General features: G+C 37.8%; 1 protein-coding gene across 1 annotated transcript in view; it reads right to left on the bottom strand.

Moving 5' to 3' along the window:
* LOC144472306 (discoidin domain-containing receptor 2) overlaps nt 1-25,879 on the bottom strand; it is a 212,885-nt gene that overhangs the window by 42,156 nt on the left and 144,850 nt on the right. The window contains exons 3-4 of the mRNA XM_078185267.1: nt 9,134-9,236; nt 5,356-5,587 (exon numbers count right to left, since the gene is read on the bottom strand). Of these exons, the coding sequence (XP_078041393.1) occupies nt 5,356-5,587; nt 9,134-9,236 (335 nt within the window). The remainder of the gene's footprint in view (nt 1-5,355; nt 5,588-9,133; nt 9,237-25,879) is intronic.

Raw genomic sequence — 25,879 nt, 5'->3', positions numbered from 1 at the left:
AAGGATTAACCGTTTTGTCGGAATTTTGATATTTTGCTAATGGAAACTTCCAAATATTTCCATGATTTCGTCAGAAGGCTAATGATAATTAAAAATAGAAATGGAACTGCCTGCACTGCCTGCAAAATGCAAGAACTAAACCGACACGGATTTCCTTAATTAATAACTTTTTATTTAATTACTGTTTTTAAACTGTTTACTAACTGTTGTTTAAAAACTGTTTACTAATTAGTTGAACAAAACATATTATTTTTTTAATGTTTTCACTGTTTCTAATTCGATCTACTCATTTTTGTTGTTGTAAATACATAATTACCCACAGCATAATTATTACTGCAGGGTGCAGATACTATTCCTAAATGCAATACGTGTATTAAAAAGTCTATTTCGTTTTACAATAATACGACATTTAATTGTATTATGAATAGACTGCGGATCGCTATATAGAAAGTAAAACTTTGCTGCATCAATTACAAGGAACATCAGTCAAATAAAAATGTCTGTTCACCTTTAATAATTTTAATAAGCCGGTAGGAATATATGAACATTTTTAAATTCGTTAAATTCTCTCATTGCTTTATATTATATTTCATCCATTCGTTTTTGTCGTGAATGCATGAAAATCCGCAGTCTAATTATAAATTACAAGGGTATTCTATGCTTGCTTTTCATACAACCATTGAATAATACATTTGGCCAACAAAAGTCATTCAATCAGAATTTTCAGTGGGTGTTTCATAATATTAATTGTATATCTTATTTGTACGTGTTTTTCGCTTGTAGGGCAACGTGTAAAGTTGTTGACCTATATACTGCGATTAAAAACTATCCTAATTAATTAGTAAACATATGGAATTAGTGGATATAAGATATTAGTAAATATAAGATATCAGTAAATATAAGATATTAGTAAATATAAGATATCAGTAAATATAAGATATTAGTAAATATAAGAAAGTAATTGACAGATTATGTAACAGTGATTGACTTTTCCTGTCACATAATCTGTTAATAACTGTGCCATATTTACTTAATAACTGTAATTCTAGATATATACTAATAATTAATGACTTTTATATTCCTTTCTGTGTTTTATATAAATTATTCTTCTTTTATATACTACTTCGTAAGTCTTTTTATAGCAGTAACAGCAATTAATATGATTCGGTTTTACTGATAAATAGTTCTTTTCTGTCAATCGCGTAACCCTTGTGCTTAAACAATCGAGTATTGACCACCCTACGCATTATAAAGATTTATAGAGTATCTGCCCGACTTTACAATTGGCGTATCAAACTCGCAACAATTCCGCGCCCGTCGAAATCTCCAAAAGTTTCCGCAAAAAGTGCACGTTGCCGCCGTATTTGTTCGAGCTAATTACGTCCGTTAATAATAAAAACCGTGTCCATTGTGTCACTGTCCGTGGAAAAAACAATGTCCGACCTAACCAGCGGGCGACGCGAAATTTCGCCGTTCGCACGCAGAAGTTCCGCGAAAACAAATCAAGTGCCGAGCCGGCCCGCTCATACCCCGGCCGGGACAATAAACTATTGTTCGACCGAAACGCGTTATAGAACCGGCATCTAAAACTACTTGACTGAAACTGTTGTTAATTATTCGACGATCCGGCGCGCGGTTCTGTTTGCCGGGATTGCCCCGAATTTAATCGTTGTCTGGAAAGTCGAACGGACCCCGGGCATTACGTTTCGTGTCGTACCATTAGGAAATTGATAACGATACCCCGTTTCCGGCGATACGGGCGCGCGGATTGCGAGTCTCCAAACCGGGCGATCCGCGCCGGAGATTATACGGGCCGCGCTGATAACGCGGCGGGGCTGCCGCGTAAACTTTGATTTTCCACGTGAATAGAAGAAAACGAGGAAGATGAGAAGGAGACGGTAGAAGAAAAGGAAGAAGAAGAAGTAGAAGAATAAGTAGAAAAACAAGTAGAAGTAGAGGAAGAATAAGTAGAAGAACAAGTAGAAGTAGAAGAAGAATAAGTAGAAGAATAAGTAGAAGAATAAGTAGAAGTAGAAGGAAGAATAAGTAGAAGTGGAAAAATAATAAGTAGAAGTTAAAAAATAATAAGTAGAAGTAGAGGAAGAATAAGTAGAAGTAAGTAATAAGTATTAGGTCGTTCGGAAAGTGGTTTCGTTTTTTCTTGGTGGAAATGAAACACAATAGATTACTAAACAAAATCTATTGTAAAGAATCGAACAAAATTTTTAGCAAACAAGACTTACTACATCAGTTGTTCAATTATATAATGATTATGCAGTTTAAGCGTGAAGTTGGCTGTGAAAAAATTAAGTCTTTTCTTGGAAAAAACGAAATTACTTTCCGAACAACCCAATAGAAGTAGAAGAAGAATTGGCAGAAGTAGAAGAATAAGTAAAAGTTGAAAAATAATAAGTAGAAGTAGAAGAATAAGTAGAAGAACAAGTAGAAGTAGAAGAAGAATAAGTAGAAGTTGAAAAATAGTAAGTAGAAGTAGAAGTAGAAGTAGAGGAAGAATAAGTAGAAGAACAAGTAGAAGTAGAAGAAGAATAAGTAGAAGTTGAAAAATAATAGGTAGAAGAAGAAGAAGAAGTAGAAGTAGAAGTAGAAGAATAAGTAGAAGTAGAAGTAGAAGTAGAAGTAGAAGTAGAAGTAGAAGTAGAAGTAGAAGAATAAGTAGAAGTAGAAGTTGTTGTACGTTCACCAAAATGCACGGAACATGCGGATGAGGAAAGGTATTCCTTGACCTGCTATTTATTGCACCTGAAGCATCACCATTGACCCTTAGCACTAAACGGCCTACGAAGGAATCGGTCAGTCGTTCCAGGCCAGCCTACTCAGCTAGTCGCAGCTCCCACAGTCTACTAATTTTCTAGCCGTCATTCTTTCAATATAAAGTCATAATGTACTATATTGTGCCACGTGAAAATCGTTATAAGTTACAACTGATAAACATTTATTTCATTGTGTCGTGCAGTTTAAATAAACACTTAACGCTTAGCACTCGGTTGGGGCCTCTGAGGCGCCAATGAAAATCGTTATATCATTTTACATCATACATTATCAAAATGTAAATGCAGCTGGTTAAAATAGATACTTTAGATCTAGGCTTAAAATAGCCTGGAGTGCAGAGGATTAATATATAAAGTATTATTTGATCTCCAAATCTCGTCATCCCAACGTAAGTAGAAGAACTAGTAGTATAAGAAGAAGAAGAAGAGAAGAAGCAAAAGAAGAAGAGGAGAAGAAGAAGAAGAAGAAAGAAAAGGAGCGAAAGTACTCGACGCCGGAAAAGTTCGCTGCCGGCGCCTCTTAACCTTACATTACGAGGGGCGCGGTACGATTTCCGGCGTGTACGTAGTTATCGATGGTCGTATCCTACTTTTCTCTGTTCTCAGTTCAATCTTTGGGAACAGTTAAGTGGGCGCGAGTTCGCGTCTCCCGTGACTGGAATCGTAGGCACCGCCGGAATCGCAATAAGAAGATCGACCTGTTCACCTGCCTTTTTTTCCACCGAGTTTCCCTTTTGCCCCCCCCCCCCCCCCCTCCGATAGAGAAAGAAACTTTCCCCGTGATTGACGTTTGGACACGGGTCGTCCTTTCTTCATCGGTTCTCATGATCTAATCGGGTTTTTCGTTGTTTGTAACACACCAGCAGGAAATTATCTTGGCGAACTTTGCCACGTGAGACTTTGGTTTTACTGCTACCTCGGCGCGAGTCCCTGTACCTGCTGGCAAAAACGTTGCGATTTCAAAAGTGATTTGAATCTCAAATCATAAAAACTCTCTCACAGGAAATGATCCAATAATTTTAATATTAAAAATAGTGAAAGGCTTAAATAAATTCAGTCTTGAAACTCTTGTAAAGCAGCATGGATCTGATACGTTTAATGCTCAGTATTCATAACAATACTGTAAAAATGTAAATAATTCTTGTTTATAAATATAAAACGTGCATTAACCTACAGCACGGATATCGTTACAAAGTTGTTGCACCGAAATCGCAGTTAACTTTGCAACAATCCAATTCGAGGGGATTGCGCATGTTCGCAATCTCGGACATTAATATGTCATAAAGAAACGCGGTTATATAATAATCTAGTTCTTTGTAATAAGAGTTTTATTGTGCTCGTAAAGCCAGCTACGTGCATTGTTGAACTTCATTGCCATCTTTATTTCATTGCGGTTTGCGTAATGTTCACAACCATACATACTATTATGGTTTATTAGAATCATAGATAATGGTCGTCTTATCGCGTGTGCGGTGAAGACATTTCGTGAAAGTGAGAATAATAGTTTACAAAACAAGAACAGTCACAAAAAAAAAGAACTAAGTGGATGCGTAAGTGTATCGAATTGTTAATTTGAGTTGGAAAATTGTATCAGAGTCGCATACATTGCGGTAAATAACTATTGATCAATTCATATTTTTTTGTGAGATTCATAAAAGGCACCTGATATGACAAATATGTACAAATAATTTTTCTAACATTGCAACTGATAGAATGATAAAAGAAAACTTTCTACATTACATTTTTCTATTTTTCGGTGTAATTTTGACGTAAAGTAATAAAAATGCATTGTTTAAATTTCCGTTCTACGTTCAGATAAAAAGTGTTGACAAATGTAACTCCAAAATTTGTTTTGACAGTTTAACGAATCACAATTTTTACAAAAATATCTACAGACATAGTAAACTGGTTCTTCTAAGCTTACAAACTAATTCAAATCGTTTAGTCCATTTTAAAAAAAAAGTTGTTCCTTTTTAGGGAAAGGCGTGTTATTATAGTTTTTCGTACATTGTATGCGCGAGTTAACGATTAATGAAAGTTATAAGCAAATATTTCCATCTCATGCAACCGTTTCACTAGAAAATTTCAATAAAATCGAACGATCACGATTCAGAACGATCAAAATACGAAATGCAATTGGCCGAATTTCGGTCGTCCGGCAAGAAATATAGTTTGTTATTCGATTATTTTCGCGCGCGTGTATAGAGGTCCGCGATTTTTGAATCTATTACGCGTTGAATACACAGAGACGAATATCAGAAAGCCGGACACAGCTGTCGAACGTAAACACCGGTGGAAGATCAACACTTTCGAATGAAGCAGTTTATCGTGCGGACGGCACGCGCTCGTAGGCAAATGTATTTTTCGCTCCGTGTCAGTTTCACTCCGGGGCTGGTTCTGACCCAGTAAATTTAGCGGGCACCGGGTATCGCGGGCACGCGGGAACGGTGGCTCTAATCCGCGAAGGGAAAATAAAGGGGAACGCTTGATTGCGGCCGTGTTATTCAGCATCGTCCGACTTGACTTACTTCTTCGCCACTGTCAACAGACGCCGCAGATCACGTACCTCCTTGTTATCCCAGCGCTTATATCGTCGCCACTCGGTGAACCCCGGACGCCGATACTCGAGGGTATACTCTTCGACGTATTCCTGGCCACGGCCGTGATCGTAACGACCCTGACTCTGTACACCGGTGATCACGTGAGTCCCTGGAAGATCCACTTGGAGCCACTCACGAATTCCGCGTTCTATTTGGTTCTTCGGGCACCAGGCACCGCCGGCTGTCTCCTTCCGCAGCCTGTTTGCACCAGAGAATTTCTTATTATTACGTGACCTTACCCAATTCCCGCTGTTATCTCGCGTCATCTCGTCGACACTTTCACGATATATCAATTATGCATGCGAATCACGGTGCATCATATTTTTCGGCAATCAAATTTTTGTTGAGACGTGCCCTGAGATTATGCTATCAGATCAGAAAGAACCTTAGCAAAATCTGAAATTTTCGCATAATAATCGACCGGTTTGAACAAAAATAATGGAATATAAAATATTGGGTTGGCAACTAAGTAATTGCGGATTTAAAATAAGAAGGAAAATTCAATTCTTTTGCTTAAAAATATAAATTTATCAATTTTGACACTGCCATTCTTTCAAGGCTTCATTTTAATGTGTATGAATTACTGTGGGAATAAATGTATATTATTAGAGTTAACTTTTCTTCAATTATTACATCGAAAAGTATTTTTAACATTTTTAATAAAGTAGTGTTCGTCACTAATTATAATATTGTACCAATGGAATACCGTACTAACAAAATCAAATAGTTCTGACATTCATTTCTAAATTTTGTTGTAAACGATATGCTGAATGAAACTAGGCGTTATGATTAATAATTAATATCATTGCTGGAAACCGAGCTACRTTACAAAAGTCGATGTCTTGAATTATTATGCAACGCATGGCAAGGAAAATTGATTGGCATTGCTATTTGCGAGTAATATTAACTAATTATGTACATAATAGAGATAATTAGCACAAACACGACTAGATTTGTTCCTTTGATGCCCTATGCTGTTACGTTTTGTTATTTACTTCGTAATTACCAATACAGTAAATTCTGTCCAATCGTCCACCAGCTAGTGAACAGAAATTAACAATTTTGGGACGAGGAGATACGATTATTCGAGTCTCGCGACTCGTTTTTATAATCGTCGATCGTCGATAATTATAAAAACGAGTCGCGAGACTCGAATAATCGTATCTCCTCGTCCCAAAATTGTTAATTACTATTTACAAGCTACGGGACAATTGGATAGAATTGACTGTACTTTGTGAAAAGGCAATAGCATTGCGTCACATTATTAAGTAATATTTTCGTTTAAACATGTCCGTTCTATATATTATATAAATCGTGGGGATTGAATAAAATTTCAAACTTATTTATTAATTAATAGATCAAAGGCTTTCGTGTTGGGGAAATTTTACAGAATCAAAAAAACATTTTTCCGCGCGCGCTGGAGCATCGCGCATTTGCTTGATTGATATTAGGAATTGGAAATCCCGGTACGATAATGTCCGAAAAAGGGGGGGGGGGGATATAGAATTAATTTTCATTTTCATCGAAAATACGGGGCTGACGGAGGAAAGGCTGAAATTTCAGAGTAATAATTGCGCCGATAAAGCAGGGCTGTCAAAATCGTCTGCATTCAATTCACGGTTCATTTCGCCGTATCCCCCGTTACAATGGCTGTCGGTAATTTTTCACCCGATTCGGACAGACATAATTAATTGATATTATATTTCCGTTGATGCTGCAGATATATAGTGGCGCGGTAAATATCGGAACAGAGAAGGGGGATTGTAGATGATGGGTTTGATTTCCTAAAATGAAAGGATCATTATTGTTAATTAGGCGAACTGTCATTTCCTATGATATCGAAATTCTATTCCTCGAAATGGCGGATATCGCCTCCTCTTCGATAAATATTAAAACATAGGTCTCAACGAATTGTAAAAAAACAATAAAAAGCGAATCACTTAATTGAGTTTGTAACTTAGTTATTAATTTAGCGATAAGTTAGACCGTTGAAATATTAAAAAGACATTGTTAAGTGTATATTCATCTTCTGTAACCGTTCTCTGATAGTCATAAATAATGAAATATTCTTCAAATCGTTCTCCTTAGGAACATGAAGCTTTCTCGACAGAATGACACAAGTATATTTTTTTATTTATACAATTTTATAATTGAACGATAATGTTAGACAGTTCTCGGTTTCGATGGACTCGATTGAATTGGACTATAGCTCATTTACGCGATGTATAATTGCATGCGAAACGTGTGACGTTCCCCTGAGACATCTGCACAACGCATTCCAGCGGTCCGAATGGTGCTCATTTTCGAGGCGTTCACAGCGTCCGACCATAATCAATCTCGTACTACTGAATATCAGCAACAGTCCTCGATATACTACTGTTTTACACTTTCGTTAATTGAGTAATTCATACAACTTGATCGTTAATAATCAACTAATAGCTGGACACGTAGAAACAAATTGTAAAATCGTCATTTAATGGCAGTATTACAATTCAGTGGCTATGCACACAGCAAGTGTTTACATTTTAGACAATTGTGTTCGACACAGTTTCTGCAATGCAAATAGCACATTCGACATTTCGTGAACAATTTGTATAGCTATTCAATAATTTATTAGCAATATCATTAGCAGTATCGTTAGCAACTTCATTATCGGTAGTTATCATATGTCATATTATTTAGCTATTTCCTGTATTGTATAATAAAATTCCAATCGACGATGCCAAAATCGTAGCGGTGCGAGTCACATTTTCCTTTTCATGAGGATCGAGGATTGATGGTGTTTACTAACGAGTACATTGTTTATTAAACAAATTTATAGTTAAAATAATTTACAGTCTTTCACGTTATTTCAAAGTTAAGCTAGCAATTGTTACATTGTAATTTATTTCACTTGTCCCTTGAATATTTTGGTATATGGAAATTATATTTCAATACTTCAATGATAATCCGGAAAAATATAACTTAACTATTTTTATTTTTACAGGTCTTACGTGACGGATATTTGACATGTAATCTACTAAATTTAAATGCAATTAATTTCCTTTAAATTAAAATAAAATTTGATTTTATTGTTACTAATGGAATGCGGATTTTATGCATTTATGACAAAACTTTTTAGGTGGAATACTAAACATTAAGTACTTAAAACTTAAATAGAATTTAAAAGAACGGCTGCTTTATTTTCAATTAATTGAAATGATTAAGTAATCAAACAAATCTTTATGTATCTCCTATGTCTAATAATTAATTCAGGTAATTTTCATTTTACATAAAAATCCGCAGACTAGTTATCAAAATCAAGGAATTAAAATAGGGATATGCTAAAAATAAAAATGTCTCATTCTTTCAGGGAAATAATTTAAAACGGAGTTAGTTAATCAATATATGAAAGAAATCGTAGCGCAAGAGGTTAGAGAATCCGCAGCTAATCTGTCTCGAAATTTCGCCAGGCTGCCTCCGCGGAGCTGGGGAATCGTCTAATTGAAAATAGCTTGCCGGTGGCATTTCCAGGATAATAGTCACAAATTAAACACGATGGAGGGGGGGGGCGGCCGATGCAGAATAGAAGCGAAAGGGAGAAAGAGTGGAAAATTGAGCCGGGTCCACGGCGGACGTTAATGCGGAAAGCGTGTCTGTCGCGGGGCCGGTTTGATCTGTCCTTTCCGTGGCGCATTGAAAAGGCGGCCGTAATGCCGTCTAACGCGGCGAGGATCGTGGACGTCGTAAAAGTAATGTACTCACCGGCCATTCCGTGGACCGACGTTCGTCACATACGAGGAGGACGCCGTAATGGCTGAATCCGGTATGCCGCCGGACTCCATCCCCAAGGATTGGTTGCACCATTCTGAAATATGCCATTTAAGTTTATTATGGTCGTTTGGACAATCCCAATTACTCTATTTGGCTAGAGTCGCCGATTCGGCTGGTCCGTCTCACCGAGAAATCAGCGGAGACAATAAATGGACCTGCCGAATCGGCGATTGTGCAATAAATCGCGATTATTAGAGTCCGGGTTCTACGCGTTTCCGGCAAATAGTTGATTAAAGAAATACAATTATTACAGAATTAAATTATTAAATAATTACATTATTAAAGAAATACATTATAAAATTGTTGCGGATAATTTTTATTTTGCATTAAGATACGCAGTTCAGTGATTATGTGCGAAAGAATATTCCCAAGTGTCATTCCAGAACGTCCATTTACTATTTTTGAAAATATTGAAAGACGTGAATCGTAACACTTTTAGTGTATTTCGAAGAAATTGTTTTCATTTCGTTCGAATAAAGTGACACCTATGACATCTGTCTTTGCGACTTGGAATCAGACTGTGAATCTTTATGCAAAAGAAGCAATTTTAACAAACAGAGGATACCTTTTCATCTACAAAAAAATATCACGTATTTCTTTATCCAGGAATTTTAATAGATCGAAAACGACATCTTGATAGCCTTGTACTTTATCTACTCGTTATGTTGCAATTTAATGTTTAACTATTTATTTATTTATTTATTTACTTATGTATTTCTATACAATTCTATTTATTTTGTATGCCTTTGGTTTTAATACCCTAGTCGTAGTAAATTAATTAATTTATTATTTATGATTATACTTCCAGCCGACAGAGTTTTTCTTTATTTTACTCTATTTAGTATACCTATTTTATGTATTTTTGTATTGTTATAATATTGTAAAATTGTTTTATATTATATTGCTCTCATTTTATTTATTCCATTTTACTTTATAGAATTTTTAGTGTGCACTTAAAGCTGTATATCTGTGATTAACCCCGAGTAATGGATATAAATCCAGTTCTGATAACATGTTTTGATAAATAATAAATTCTTTTCTGATAATCTTACTAGGAGAACAATGAATTATCTAATAGATTTGACAAATTTTAGTTAGCTGAAGAACATAAACTAAAACATTATTTTTTCAAAGTCTAAGACACATGTACCTCCTATTAAAAATCCGTGTATACATCAAGAAAATTATACTAATTATTACATCCTTTGACATTGTTATAGAACACTATATAAACGTTATTGATTTGCGACAAATCAATTTCATGTTCAAACAAGATTCGTGAATTAACAAAATGAGATTAAACGTTCTCCCCAATGAATAATTCTAACACGTACTAACTATTCTTACTCCGTTCTGGTCCTCACCCAAAAAATTTCCATAAATATTTCTGAAGAACAAGCTACAATGCCAATTCACACGTTCAACAATTAATGTGTACTACAAAGACCCGAAAAAGCCACGTTGTTAGGAAAATTGATTCGCTTTTGAATGTTCGCCGCGCCGAGGAATTAATAGTTCGCGTTTTGTCAGAGTTCCGATGAAAGGCTCGGTGAAAACGCGGCGTCAAGTGTCGTCGCTGCTCGCGACGTGCTTAGTCCAATAAACAATAGGGTTCCACGGTTTCGTTTAGCGACCCGGGGCACAATGGCGGCATGAATGAGACCCTGCGCGTGAAACTGCGAACGCGGAGGCTAATAAGGCTCAGGATTAAAAGCTGCCACTTTAATCTTGCTGTGATCATTCTTCTTTGACCGTGGCTGGAATGAAATTCAACGAGATCGAACCGATCGACGCCATCGTTGTGGAAAACCCTTGGTATTTCGGTGCAGTGGATCATATCCGATGGTAATAATAATTCACCAATATTAGTATTAATATTATGTATTGAAGTTGCTATTTAAAATCGCTGATTTTATCATCGTATGTCGAAATCAAGAGTGTTGTTTCTGAACCAAGATAACTCGGATCGCGATTTGTATATCTTTGTTATTAATGTATACATAGCTAGCTATAGGTTTACGATATAATATTGATTCTGAAAATTTAATGTTTTAGCAAAATTGTTCTTTTTTTTAGAGGGAGTATCAATTTTGTACCATCTATAGGAATTAATAAAAGCTCATGTTATTCTGGAGTAGTATAGTACAACCCTGGTAAAATGTTTAATCATGTATACTTAAACAAAATTTACAAGGAATATTTGGATTTTACAGTTTTAACAGGTAATGTTCTGTGCAGGTAAGACGAGTGGAGAAAGTGTAGGCGAATAGGCGAATATGAAGTAGGCGAGATTTAAATAAAATAAATAAATACAAAATAGCGTCATTTTTTAGTAAAAAAAGTATACTTAGTGAAAATTTAGCTAAATACCTCATAAAATACCTCAACGCATTGAAAGAGTCATACGAACACGTGGCAGTGTAACAAAATATTAATGGCTCAACGATCGAAAACTTTTTTCCAACATTTGTACTCATCGGAAACCTTTTCCACTTAGTTTCTTTTTAACAATAAATGAAAAATTGCGTTATTTTGTATTTATTTATTTTATTCAGATCTCGCGGAAACACAGATATTCTTTGTAAATTCTGTGCAAGTGCGTATGATCGAGAACTTATTGCCAGGGGTTGTATTCGCAAAATAACGTAATGAGCTTATCAAAGAACGGTATTCGCGACATATTTCGGCAATGTAATGAAATTCATCGGGAGATGAAGTCGATGAAAAAGAACCGTTGCGAAAATACTTTGGCAGCCCACGCATTCAGCGGTGACGAAAAAGGATTTGTATTAATTTGTGAAACATGTTTCTGTCGAAAATGTTCGTTTTCGAATAAAAGCCCGGGAACATATAGCACGGGATATTCTCATCCTTCATAATTCTCGATTTTATGGAATTGTTGGGAAACATTAATTGAAAGGATGATGTTGCTGAAAGTTTCAAAAATGAATACCGTCGTTTAAGTTCCATGGAAAAATTTGATGTTTTATGCGCAGTAGTTCCCATGCCGGTTTTAAACATTCGCGATGCGCACGGTTCCCTAAAATTCATTATAATGGAAGAATTTTATCATTTGATATCATTTCTTACGGGACTTGGAAATATCCTTTCGATTATTTTTTACATTTTCGAACGAAACGCTTAACAGAGTTGACTACGTTTCGCTTTTGATTTTAAAAAACATATCGCTGTATTGTCGTATCTCGTACCTTTTTAGCAACAATTTTTAATTGTAGCTCAATCCATTGTTATACAATGCGAATAGAACAAAGTTACGAGACAAGTTTCCCCTCATAGCAATTTAAATTTTTCCTTATAGCAATTAATATATCGAATTTCTCGTTCCAAAAAATTCAGAATTGCAAATATAAAGAAAAATCTATTCGCTGACTGTCGCGAGTACCATTCATAAAATTCAGTAGATAGTATATATTAACAATTAAAATTTTCCCCTATAGCAATTAATATATCTTGTTTCGCATTTCAATAAATTCAGAATTGCAAATATACAGAAAAATCTATTCCTTAACTATCGCGATTGCCATTCATATAATTCAGTATTATACTATCTATTAACAATTAAAATTTTTCCCTATAGCAATTAATATATCTAGTTTCTCGTTTTAAAAAATTCAGAATTGCAAATATACAGAAAAATTTTCTCATTTCAGTTTCTCATTTCAAAAAATTCAGAATTGCAACTATACAGAAAAATCTATTCTCTAACTATCGCGATTACCATTCATAAAATTCATTTGCCCCATATACTATCCTATCGCCGCGCTTATCAGTCTACCAGTTGACTAATTTGCGCGTTCCAATTTGCTTCAAGTTCGTCGCCGCTCTAGTGTAATCTTTCCATTAAAGTTTCCGCCGGACAATAAAAATCCACGTGCAGCGACTAAGAGCGAGGTGGGGTCGGTCGTGATCCGCCCACCACACGGGGTGAATCGATGCGAATAAATTTACATTATCGAGATGAGGATGATCGACGGTCCGATTGCTCCTTACGGAGGACGCGCTTTCAATCGGCCGCGGATTAAGCACGAAACCTTTTGTCGGTGGACGATGAACGTATTTATCGTCGTGTTAAAGGCTTTATGAGCTTATCGCGTCCCGTTTGGAATTCGAAGTGTTCGATCACTGGATTATGCTCGAAATTACTTAAACGCCGACGCTCTGAAGAATTCAAATAGTCAAGCCAATATATTTTATTTACTAATCACGAATATTTGATAAAATTATTTCATTAATGCTTCGTTCAAAATCTACTTCTCTAGTACAATTATATTCAATTATAGCACAATTTTAAATTAATTAATTTCTTTCAGCGTGAACGATATTGTAAATGCATACAGAAATGGCATAGCTCCAATCATTTTAATAAGGTCAACAGACTTGCGACTATTAATATTAGTTTATTTGGTCACTGCTTTAAATTACACTTGCACATTTTAGCTTTAATATTAAAAGATATTTATAAAAAATTCTCTTATTCATACTGGCCATTACATGGATGCCGGACACATCCGGCACACGTACCGAAAGGGTTAAGAATAGTTTCGATTACATGAATACGCGAACCAGCGTGTAAATTACTAAATTTCAATTCGTGGCGTACAGTCACGAAAAACAGAAGCGATGTCTCAGCCGTAAATTTCGTTGGTCGTTAACAACAATTTGGAAGCGGGGAAGATCGATCAGTCCAGGTCACGTACTTATTGGCTTCGGCAGCCATACGATCGTGCGCTCGCTTCCGGTCGATTAAATCGTTCCCCCCTTTTCTCTTTCATCAGCCCTCTTAGGGAAATCCTTTTGAGTAAGCCGTCGCAGCAGGTTAAATCGAGCCAACGGCCTTCCTTTTCACGGAAATAAACCAAAGAATCCTGGTAATAAACATTACGTTCGTCGTCGTCGTAGTCGTCGTCCCAGGAGTGGCCTCGTTTGGGAATCCTTCGACAGGAACCACCATTTCAAAAGCCATTCGCAGGTTGTTACGGAGACATTCATGGGAAATCTCGATCGAGCTTCTTATAACGACTGCCGGAATAGTATTTTCCCTCCCTGTTTTTAGAGCACAGTAAATGCGCTCTGCCGATCTCGCCCGAAGCTGTCCTCCTTCGAAGAGAAACGCAATTATCGCGGACATTACTTTTACCGGCGATTTAATTAACTTGCGGACAATCTTTAAATATGTTTCACGATTCACGTGCATTCTTTCGGACGTATTATTTCGAAACATGAAATTATCAGAAGAGTAAGACATGGCATTAATAGCAACGATATACGAGGATCCGAGAGATTAAAGTATAGTCACCAAATTAAAATTGTGAAGTGAAGAAAGTTTGAACAGAATCGGTGATCTATCGTGTAGAATCTTAACACTCCATCTACTAACATTTTAATATTTTTATAACATCAGCGTTAAACAATCTTCATTTCGTGTATTTTATTTATTTCGTTTTTATTTCATTTATATTGTTAAGTGCGAAAGGTATGGGATGTTCAAAAAATAATATAATTATATTAGAGCTGACAGTAGTACAATCTAACATTTTTATCACAATAATAGATCTTACTTTATTAAATCAGCAATATATTAGTTTTATTTTGTGATAACATATACTGTCTGCACATGCATGTTCCTTTGAAAATAAATTATCTGACAAGGGATTCATAGACTTTTCCATAATTACGCTGTAAAAGAAGGTTTAACATTTTCTTTTAAATAATATTTCCAGAAGAAGCTGGCACCTAATATTAATCCATATAATTTATTGAGTATGACTGAAATTGTTGAGGTACTTCTTAAGATACACCTATTAATTAATCGAGAACATCTGGTAGACAAAGTGTTAACGGAATAAAAGGTACGGGTAAGAAAAATAAAATTCGCCAATTCCAACAATCCCCAATGCTATCGATCCAGCAATTCTACGAATAAAGTCGCAAAAAAAGTCGGATAAGAAAGCATCAGTCTTATTCGCGAATTTCATCTAGTAGAGTAAGAACTCCACGGTCGGACATTCGCTCATGCGCCACTACTGTAATTTTCTACATCCGAAAACTCGAAGAGTAGCTCCCTGTACGTCTGCAGACTTGCTCCAACAAACACGTTAAAGAAATGTTCCGGCGAAACAAGCGCAAAAGAATGTAATTGTGAAACAGGATTTTCCTCCTGGGCGAGCAGTAACGTTTGTGGCGTACGTGCAAGATTATGACGCGAGTTTCGTATCCGCCGCGTGCACAACGCGTCCCAACGTTTGCAATTCCGTACGACGGGGCTCATAGGTGCTTTAAATCGCTGAGCACCGTGAAAGAAGCGCACAGATTATGAAGGATGCTTCCGGCATCAGTACTTAGATCCGACGTGCACACCTGCACGGCAAACGATAGGTCTGGGACGCATGAATGCCATTCAAGGCCGCGGTCTGAATATTTCATTGAAAACTCTTGCGTCTTCCGGCCGAGCCAACCGTATTTTCTTTGAGTTAAGAGAGAGAGAGAGAGAGAGAGAGAGAGAGAGACTTGTTCGCCGGTTCCGTGCGAGCATATCCGGTAGACATTTAAACAGCGAAGAAAAACTGCTTTCATTGCAAATTACATCCGGATTCTCGCGGTCTTTAAACATGTCCGTTCACAAAGTAGTTTCACCTGCGCCGAACGGTACGAACCTAGCGCATCAATTGACTTGAGGCGAATCAAGCGAATGCTGAATCTTTCATCTTCGTCTTTGCTTTTCTAACGAATGGTTCAAATGCACTTTGACTGATTTTTGGATTTGCTATAGAATTTAACTACATCATTCTTTCATCGCATTTCATTTGTTAACGATTGCTTGTTTTTAAGGAAAGGCGAAGACCCTACTCTCGAATTCCAGATTGTATGTGGCAACTCGAAATTGTTATATACTCGCAGATATTATTAAGTTTCGAATGTCAATTTAAACCATTCCTACAATATTAAAGTCACTTAATTAATGAAACATCAACCAGAAAGTCGAAACATTCTAGCAAAATTAGAAATCCTAACGACATAGAGTTGGTTCGACTATACGGTAACTATTTATTTTAGGGGCCTCAACTTTAATGATTTTGTAATATATTATAGAAAAGAAAATTCTGAATAATTTTTTCCGAGATATTTTTTAATTTCCGAGATATTTGCAAACTGAAAGCACTTACTATACTATATTAAAAGAGCTTGTCCGATTCAGTTATAAAATATTAAAAGCATAAAATGCCTTAAAGATGTATTTCAAGTGTTTTAGATATAAGAAGGTTAAAACTTGCTTCGAGACGTTTTTAAGACGACCCGAATTGGTCGACGTTTTAACGTTTGAAATAAGACGTCTTAAAGTCTCAGTGAAAATTTCGCTAGAATATCTTTAACCCCTTGCCGTACTTTGACGAGTCTGACTCGTGATTATGATTTACAATAATAACCTGTTAAATATGAATGTTATTTCGTCTTTCTAAGTCGAAATCAAATTCTATCTTCTTTATCTCTTCTATAAATATTAATTTTATTTCTCTTCTAAGAAATTATACCAATCGAAAATTATTTAATCATTGTAACTGCGAAGGTAAAAGTACAGCAAGGGGTTAATGGTTCAGTTTGAATTCTCCAAACCGGACCACTGTGTGACGTTCATAGCCTCGATATGTTTCTACTATTTTGAATGCTTCAGCAGCAAGCTTGGCAAAGAATGACCAGTTTTGTTTACATTCGATCTATTCTTCACCGTCACAATTCCATAAATACCTTTCCTCCGCTACGGCCCAAGTTTTCGGTCGAATTGACCTTAGCGGCGTCCTCGAGCTCCGTCGGGGTTGACAAACAAAGTTCACCGGCAAAGAATTGATTCGAGCCATCTCGTATTGTTACCGGTTCAGACGGGGAACACACAGGTGGCTCCGTCGAGGTCGACGTCGCGGCGTCGGCGTGCGACCCCTTCTAGCGCCATCCGGCGAGTCGCTTCACCTCGGAGGCACATGCAAATCACATAGGCGTTTCAACTTCCAAACGTATTCATACAACGCCACTCTCTGCTCGCTCCGTTCCACCCTCTGGCCGTTGCTTCTGTCTTCGTGTTTCGTTCGATGTCTGCCAGGTGATGGGAACGGAAAACAGGCGGCTGGGTGCAGAGGGAGATTCTCAAGGAGGGGGCGAAGGAGGGGAACGAACGGGGAATACAGTGGGGGGGTTGCTCGAGTCACAAGCGACATAAAATAACGCGAGCCTCGGGGGACGCGGCTACGTTCCTGATGTACGCTCGTATTTGTTCGCGTCGATTCTCGTGTACGTGGTCTCGCGATGCGCACGGTAGATATAAAGAAGGAGAAAGAAGGCGGGGGAGGGAACTTGGTAGAGGGAGATATATAGATAGAGGGAAAACGAATGAAACAGTGGTAGAGGATGAGATCGAGGGAGATGGAGATATGGGGAAAGAACGAGTCAGGTGGAGAAACCAAAAGAGGGAGAGAGAGAGAGAGAGAGAGAAGAAAAAGCGAAAGAGTACTAAGAAGGTACTACAAGATTTAAAAGACTCTTACAAGAGTACAAAGATTTAAAAAATTACAAATTTCTCACACTTATTGAAGCTACAAAAAAATCAGGACAAAGGAAGAAGAAGAGAAGGTGGGAAAGAAAGAGAAAGACAGAATGTAGGAAGCAAAGAGAAATGGAGAGAAGGGAAAGGATAAAGGTTGAGGAGAGAATGTGCAAGAGAGGGGATTGAAAGAAGAGAAATGGGGAGATGATGCGAGCGCGCGACAATCGCGAGAGCCCGTGGCCCTCGTGCTTTAAAATGTCGGGCGCTTTTGTATACCGGGGAAATTTGCTCCTACGTTCGAGCAAATTGCGCAAAAGAGAGTACCTTTTTCCGTCTCATCTCATCCTTCTCTACTGTCTCTCTTCCACCCGTCCTTTTTTCCCCTCTTGTTCGCCGTTTCATGGGAACATCCACTTCCTCTCCGCCATCCCGTCTGCTTCCACGCACAGCCGCGCCCCCGTTTCGCTTTTTCCTATCGCCGTCTCCGTCCCGCCACCGGCGCGGCATGCTTCTTGAAAGAGGGGGGAGGGGGCACACGGGCGAGCACCTTCCAACAATTTATTTTCCGTACTGAATTAGAGCGCTCTCAAAGTGCCCTTTCTCTCTGGTCACCAGCTAGCGGAAATGCAGTCGCTGCCGCGATTCTTTGCTAATTTACGAAGCATTATACCCCGCGATGTAACTCGCTCGAATTGTCCATTGTCCGCGGGACCGGCTGGACGGCGGAGGCACTACGCGAATCGAATTCGATGAACGGCGGGCCCTGCACATGCTTCGTTTGATTCGACGGATTTTCTGCGCTGTGATCGGAAAGGAAAGTAGCGTTGCGGTACGTGGACCAGCAGAATCGTGCCAAGTGTCGGCACTTTTTATTTGTCCTGCCAATCGTTTGTATTTTTGTTGTCGATAGGTCTTCTTTTTGTTGACAATCGTTTATATTTCTATCGTCAGTGATGTTGGAAATCGAGATTTCTGCATTTTTTACGGTTTTTATATCACATCCGTAATTAGAAGACATATAAGTAAGCTGCGAATTTTATACATTTCTGACAGAAACGGGTAGTTACAATTTAAAGTAGCAATATTGTTGTATTATTTGTAATAACATTCTTATTAAAATCCTATTCAAATTATTTAAAAAAGAATTAACTTCTTATTTAGTTCGTATTTCTTGCAATTGATGTAGACAATTTTTATTATGCTTAAAAATCCGCAGCCTACATACAAGCTACATAGATATTTATTTCGTTTCATAGTCATTCGAATGAGTTTAAAATAGCGCAACACTATATTCAGTTTCATTTTTGTCATAATAATTATATATATTTCTAGAATTGAATAATAGTACTTAAGTCTAATAAGGTTCTGAATTAATAAAATAAATTTTAACTCTTTATTTTGTGAACCAACCTTGCGAATACATTCGAAATATTTCTCCGATAATAAATGTTACTCGTATTACCGAGAAATGTAACTATACAATTTTTTTCTTAATTCGAGAGTGCAAGCAATTTCGTCAATTAGTTTGAACAGTTAATGGAACACTATTAGGATATTGTAATTATAATGTTTCTGCAGCTTCGAAGCAGTGCAGGCGACATAACTGTAATAATCATTACCATAAAAACGTTCATAGCGAAGGTTCATTCATTTGTTCGATCGAAAGAGCCATCCGCGAAGCACAATTGGTGTCGCTTTGAGATTCTGTATAAAAATGATGTTCTTTCTCTGTAGAATTCGATGCGTTTGGCGCACCGGTGGTCATTCTCGAATGCAACTTCGCTCTTTTACGATGGTTGAGCTTGATGGCAGTAAGAACATCGTTAAGCATATTTGAATAATTTACTTCTCATAGGATCATAGTGTTCTCACATTCTCTTTGGGGGCATGAAAACAAATTTATCGAAGTTATACAAAGGGTTGCACAACTATATTACAATTTACTCTTTTTGCAATATTCTAGAATTGATAGAAATTTTTTCCTGCAAAATTTACTGCAACAGCGTCATTTCTAATTCCTGTCACCATAAATAGGGAAACTTTGTTTCAAGATTTTAATTAGCTATTTATTTTTGGGATGTTGTTGGAAAATAATTCGATTAAACCTTCTTCTATAAAAATGACAAAAGCTATAATAATGCAGTATCTTTGCTGACATAGCATTTTATAGATGCTTTCTTTTTCAATTTCTCAGTTCCTAATTGTGAGAATAACAATGTGGATACTACGGTATCCCGTTGAAAGTGTAATGGACAATTTATATTTGACCTTTCTGTCACTAATAACAGTTCCAACGATTCGACGCCATTTACTTGAATAAATGTATATCTGCCTTATTAAAGCTGTTTGCGGTTTGCTCTCTGAGTAGGTTAATTATAATTTGCAAGGCAAGTGGCAGTGATCTCCGTTTAACATTCAGAGAAGGAATACCTAATTCTACGAGAATTTTGTCTATTCTGATAGTAAGAGGAATATGGCGTTTCTGTTCTTAATATTTTCTCTAATAGGACCAAACCACTTTTATTCCCTCCATTGTTTTTATTTATTTTTCTTTCTAGACTTTGATAACAAAAGAATTAAATTTGATTTCAATCTACAAGAAATTAATAATATTCATATTTAGTAGATCCTGCATGAAATTTTTGTCACGAACCTGACTCGTTATTATAGTACTAGGTACTATATGTATATCCTGTTCGCACATTGCAACAACCGTTCTTCTCGCTCTAAATACCATCTGTTCAAACTCTATCTCTCTCTCCCTCTCTCTCTCTCTCTTTCTCTCTCTCTCTCCCTCTCTCTCTCGTACGTCGTTAAAACATCTCCTCAGACGCTTTCGTTACCAAACAAACTTTCTTCGATAAAAGATGCGACTGACCACATAATTTACGAAACCGGCGCGTTTGAACGATTCGAGGAAACGCGCGACGCCGGAACGGCTTTTCCGACTTTTTGAGTCCCGCGTTTTCGGCGGAACTTCGAAACTTGCGAACGCGGTATTCGCAAGGAAAATTCGCGGCGGAACGGCGCAAACAAACTTACCTGCTCCCGCAATTATTCAGAGCTTACCGCTCCAAAAGGAGCCGTGTATCAAAGCGCGCGAATCATTCGGCAGATGTAGAAACTTGAAAAGAGTCGGCGAAGTTGATACGCGTCGATCCTTTGATCCGAGGCGAGAGGTAAAAATGTAATTCATCGCCGCCTCAAACGGCGACTAACGATCGGGCAACGCGCTTTGCCGTAACATAAAAAAGAAAAAAAATGTGCCACGGCCGTGTGTTCTCCCGCGATTCCCGTCAAGTTTCGCCAAAAATATCAAGCCGGTCTCCTTTTCTCGCGACGCGGGCAGCGTTAAGCCGCGTTCACCATGGACGTTCGTGGATTCAGCTGCGACCGAGACGCCCGGATTTCCGGCTGTCGCATCCTCGGCTACGGCAAATTGCGGCCCGCCAACGCAAGACGAATAGTTCGACGTGGAATGCATCGCAATGAATCCACGAAACGTCTCCTACACCGCGAGCCCCGCGCCAGGATTCCTCTATCCCGACAACGCCGCGGGAACTGTTACTAAGCGATGCCACCGGCAGACGTACAGCCCAGGCACGTGGCATTCCTATCCTCGCAGACTGAATTAGGGAAAGTGTTGGGGATCTGCTTTCAGACGACCGAAGAAAGTGCTGGGTACTGCCGGTTAACCCTTGAACTTGTGGCGTCGATGCGATGGCCGGGTCGTTTCGAATTTTACGAGCCTATTTTGCGAGCTTATTTTGCGCGTTTTATGATGAGCTTTGAAAAATATTTATGGAAATATTGCCGAGGCCCGGTAAGGTCCAACGAGATGATCGGCCACCGCAGGCAGTTAACCCTTGGCGGACGACGACTTTCTCGACCAACTGAGGTAGCAGGACGAGGCGATTTTCTTAGATGTGTCGAGTGTCTTCTATACAAATTATTTTAATTTGTATATAACACAAATACAATTTATATACGATTATATACAACTATACGTAATTATATAATTTATATACAATTATCTTAAATTGTATATAATACAAATATAATTTATATACAATTATCTTAAATTGTATATAATACAAATATAATTTAAATACAATTATATAATTTATATACAATTATCTTAAATTTTATATAATTGAAATATAATTTAAATACAATTATATAATTTTTATACAATTATCTTGAATTGTATATAATACAAATATAATTTAAATACAATTTTATAATTTAAATACAAATTATCTTAACATAAACACCGACTGTTACCTTCCATTCGTCCTGCCAAAAGAAACGCCAAGGCGAGCGAGGGTCGCCTCTCGTCTGCAAAGGGTTAAGTCACTTACAACCACTGGCGATCACAACCCAATGTGCCGTCATCGCGTCTATCAATCCTAAGATCGTTTAACACGTTCCGTGCCGAGCTGTATTTAGTCGACTTTTCATTCTTGTCAATCGAAGCTTTAAAAATCAATATATTATATTTATTTATCAATTATTGTCGATATAACTATGAAGCAGACTTATTATGGATCTATTCTTTTGGTGAAAATTATTTCTTGCATTCTAACTTGTCGTAAAATATTATTTTAACGCATTGAATAGCTATTTAAGCGTGTACCATCAATGGTACACGTGGCTCGGAACGTGTTAAAAATAATTACGACATTGACAACATGTACACAATAAGGCTAAACTAATAAAAAAGTTCAACAATCTCCATTCAACTTCATGTATGAACAATCGCAATAGAACCGAACGGAACACGAATACAACACAACCAAACCCGCCAGTACACCAGAAGTTGCGAAACTGAATAGAATTTCGTGAAATCGAGAAACGGGAAAGATCATTCCGATCGAACGCATTCGCAATACGTTTATTAAGTTGAAAATATAGTCTACACACCGTTAACTCGAGCATTTAAATTCATTTCAGCGAGTCCTTGTTACTACTGAATTTCGCTTGCGCACTTTAATATTGTTACGGCCGAGCAAAGCGGGATTTATGACCCCGCTGAATTCAGCACATGAATTTACAATATTCGGACATGTTTCTATAAATTTGTACTCGCTGGATGAAGTAATTGTAAATTGTGTTATTGTTTGGTTGCTTTCCGTTGTACCAACTGTCTCATATTATTTAACCGTATTACCTAACGAGTCAAATAAGTAAATTGTAAACAGCGATCAATTTCCTTGGGTTAGCTCGAAATTTGGTTAGGCCGACTACTAAATTGAATAACAGAATTCTATTTTAGATAACAATGCTCGAAAGTAACCCCATCTGGATAGGTCTGATGACAAATTTCAACTTTAACTCTTTCGGTACGAGTGTCGGATATATCCGGTTTCCATTCGACGACCGGTATAAATAACAGAATTTTAAGTAAGTTCGCACTTGGTCAATCCTCCATCATATGAAGATATTGCTTAAGCATTAAGTAAAAACTGTGCCTAATAAAACAACGTTTTATTAACAAAAGTGTTGCTCGTAGCTTAAGAGATATTTAGAGATATTTATATAAAATTATGTTATTTATATCGATCGTCGCATGGATACCGGATACATCCGGTGCTCGTATCGAAAGGGTTAGAAAACATTGTCTTGTCCAGCACAGTCTTCATTTAACCTTTAGGAAAATCTTTATACAAAGAGGGATGATTGGCCGGGTGCGAATTTTCAGCGCGGCGCCTGGTATAGCATGAGTGTCACCGCGGACAGAGCGCTCGTACCGAAAGGGTTAAGACAGAACGTCTCGCATAGTCCTTCGAGAAGGGGAAGCCGCTCTCAGCTGAAATTCCGAAGCGTATAGAAACGATGCGGAGCATATCCTCCGCATAAATCAAGGACAGGAGGAACCGTATAATAAATTCAATAAGCAATGTTCATTCCATGCTAGTGCTCATGAAAGTCAGCCGTGAGCCGGGGCAATAACAATAAACAATGCACGAACTGCGATCATCCATTAACGAGCATCTTCAGCGGCGTCTATATCGCGCGGGAATATTGCGCATCCCGAACGAATCGTGCAACGACGGCATGAAGATCTTATTATAGTGACAGGTGACGGGCGCGGGGGTATCGTCGTGTCAGGAATTACCTGGCCATTCGAGTTTAAAGAGGGAGGGGGCGACGGGAACGAGTTTTTGCGACACGATGTTTAAAATCACAATTCCGTTCCGTTCTCGACAAGTTCTCCAAGAAGATTGCATTCGACGAATGCTTTCATTCGGTTCCACCGACGATCCAATGCGATTTCTCGCCTCGAATCCCGGCAGCTACTTTACCCCCCTCCGTTCACATCGAGTCCCCCCCCTCTTCGGCACCGTTCGACCCCTATCGCTTTGCTGCCTGGAAGTCATTTTCATGGTTAATCTATGTTTTTTCGGGTTTCGTTCTATTTTTAAATTTTTTCTATTGAGAGAGTCTTCAATTATAAACACTGTCGAGCTGCATCAATTAATGTATAACAAGGTATATGAATATAATTAAAAAAATGAAGGTCATCAAAAGATTTCCGAAAATTCTTCTGATGTAAAAATATTATTAATACCGTATTATAGATCTCCTTGAACTGAACAGTTTTCGTTAACAAAGTTTTTCAATGTTTCCAAAAATAGCAGAGACATTTTTGTGATGGAGATTTTTATGAAGAACCTATAAAAATCGAGTAAAACGTCAAGTCGAAATAAAATTCTGCTCTCTTATAATAGATATATAAGCATTCGATTAAATGCGGGCTGAAAATAAATATAAATTATCTTTTTTCTTTTCAAAGATTATTACAGTCGAAAGACTTCTAATCAAAGGGTTAACTGGGACACCCTGCTATACTAGTAACAGATGCATAAATATCCATACGTTATGCAACACTTGAATAGTATTGACCAATTACACCGCGTTAAAAAATGCCGATATATACGACTTTTTTCATTTTAGCCACGAGAAGGCGGCCCCCCAGATCACTGTGCACGGGCGAAAGAAGTTTGTCGAAGCGACCGCTCCCGCGCGCAACGTGGCGCGGGCGCGTACGCGAGCTTCGCGGCCGTGTTTAAGGCTGCATTTTCTTAAAACTTCTCTAATATTTCCGGTGGGCCTCCTCCGTACACCTCGTTAAAGTCTTTTTCCATCGGCGCGACGCCCGCTCCTCGTTGCGCATGTTGACGAAACACTTGGCCTGCAGAACGCCATTAAAAGTTTTCATATATACTGCCGCGTACATACACTATGTACAATATACGAATGCCAAGAGCAGAGCGAATCAGAAAAGTGGAGAACTCGTTTCCGCGCCGGGAAGCTTCCTTTAAACATTCCTGATGAACACCGCCGGTTCCTACATCGTGTCCGACGATGCTCCGCGTCCTCGCTGTCACGCCGTTACGTTTTTTTCCTGTCAATATTATCGCTCGGCAAACGTCTACCGTAGTCGGTACACCGTTCGCTCGAGTTCCGTTGACTTTTTTCGGTTGTTGACGAAATTCCGAGGAGTATATCGTAGAATTCGCGATTTTTTTTTGGCGCACGCTAATTCCGTTCGCAGCAGGAAAATGTGCGAAATCGAAGATGAGACGACGCGCGGGCTTGTATAGGACGAAAGATATATATGTTTTGAATCAACATGACAAAACAATCGCCGTCTGTTTTGATTGACAAGAGTTCACCGAAACTGGGTTCGATCAACGTCGGTAGATATTAGCCAACAACAACGTTGATCATATCTAACACTCTATTGATACATACATTCATATTCATCGGTCAGCATACATCATCGATGATGTGTCACTTGTGCTGCGCAAGATATTAATTCAAATTGTAAATAGTAGATTATCTTGCACCGTCCCGCAGGGAACCTATAAATAATTTTCTGCGTTCGGGTGATACGTTAACGTTAAGTTAAAAATGGCTCTTCACAACATAGAATTATCCATCAATTAAATTATTCAAATGTATATAATGTATTATAATTAAAGCGAGAATGAATGCGGCACCATCCGAGGGTTTGTCTTTCGCGCAAATATTTCTTCCAACAATTGCAATTATCGGTAATTGCAATAAATGATTTCACCGCTGTTAATTACGAACACCGTGTGTATTTTTACTGCAAC

This window comes from Augochlora pura, chromosome 7 (genome assembly GCF_028453695.1).
Source record: "Augochlora pura isolate Apur16 chromosome 7, APUR_v2.2.1, whole genome shotgun sequence".
Taxonomy (NCBI): Eukaryota; Metazoa; Arthropoda; class Insecta; order Hymenoptera; family Halictidae; genus Augochlora; species Augochlora pura.
This window is presented reverse-complemented; position numbering and strand designations above follow the sequence as displayed.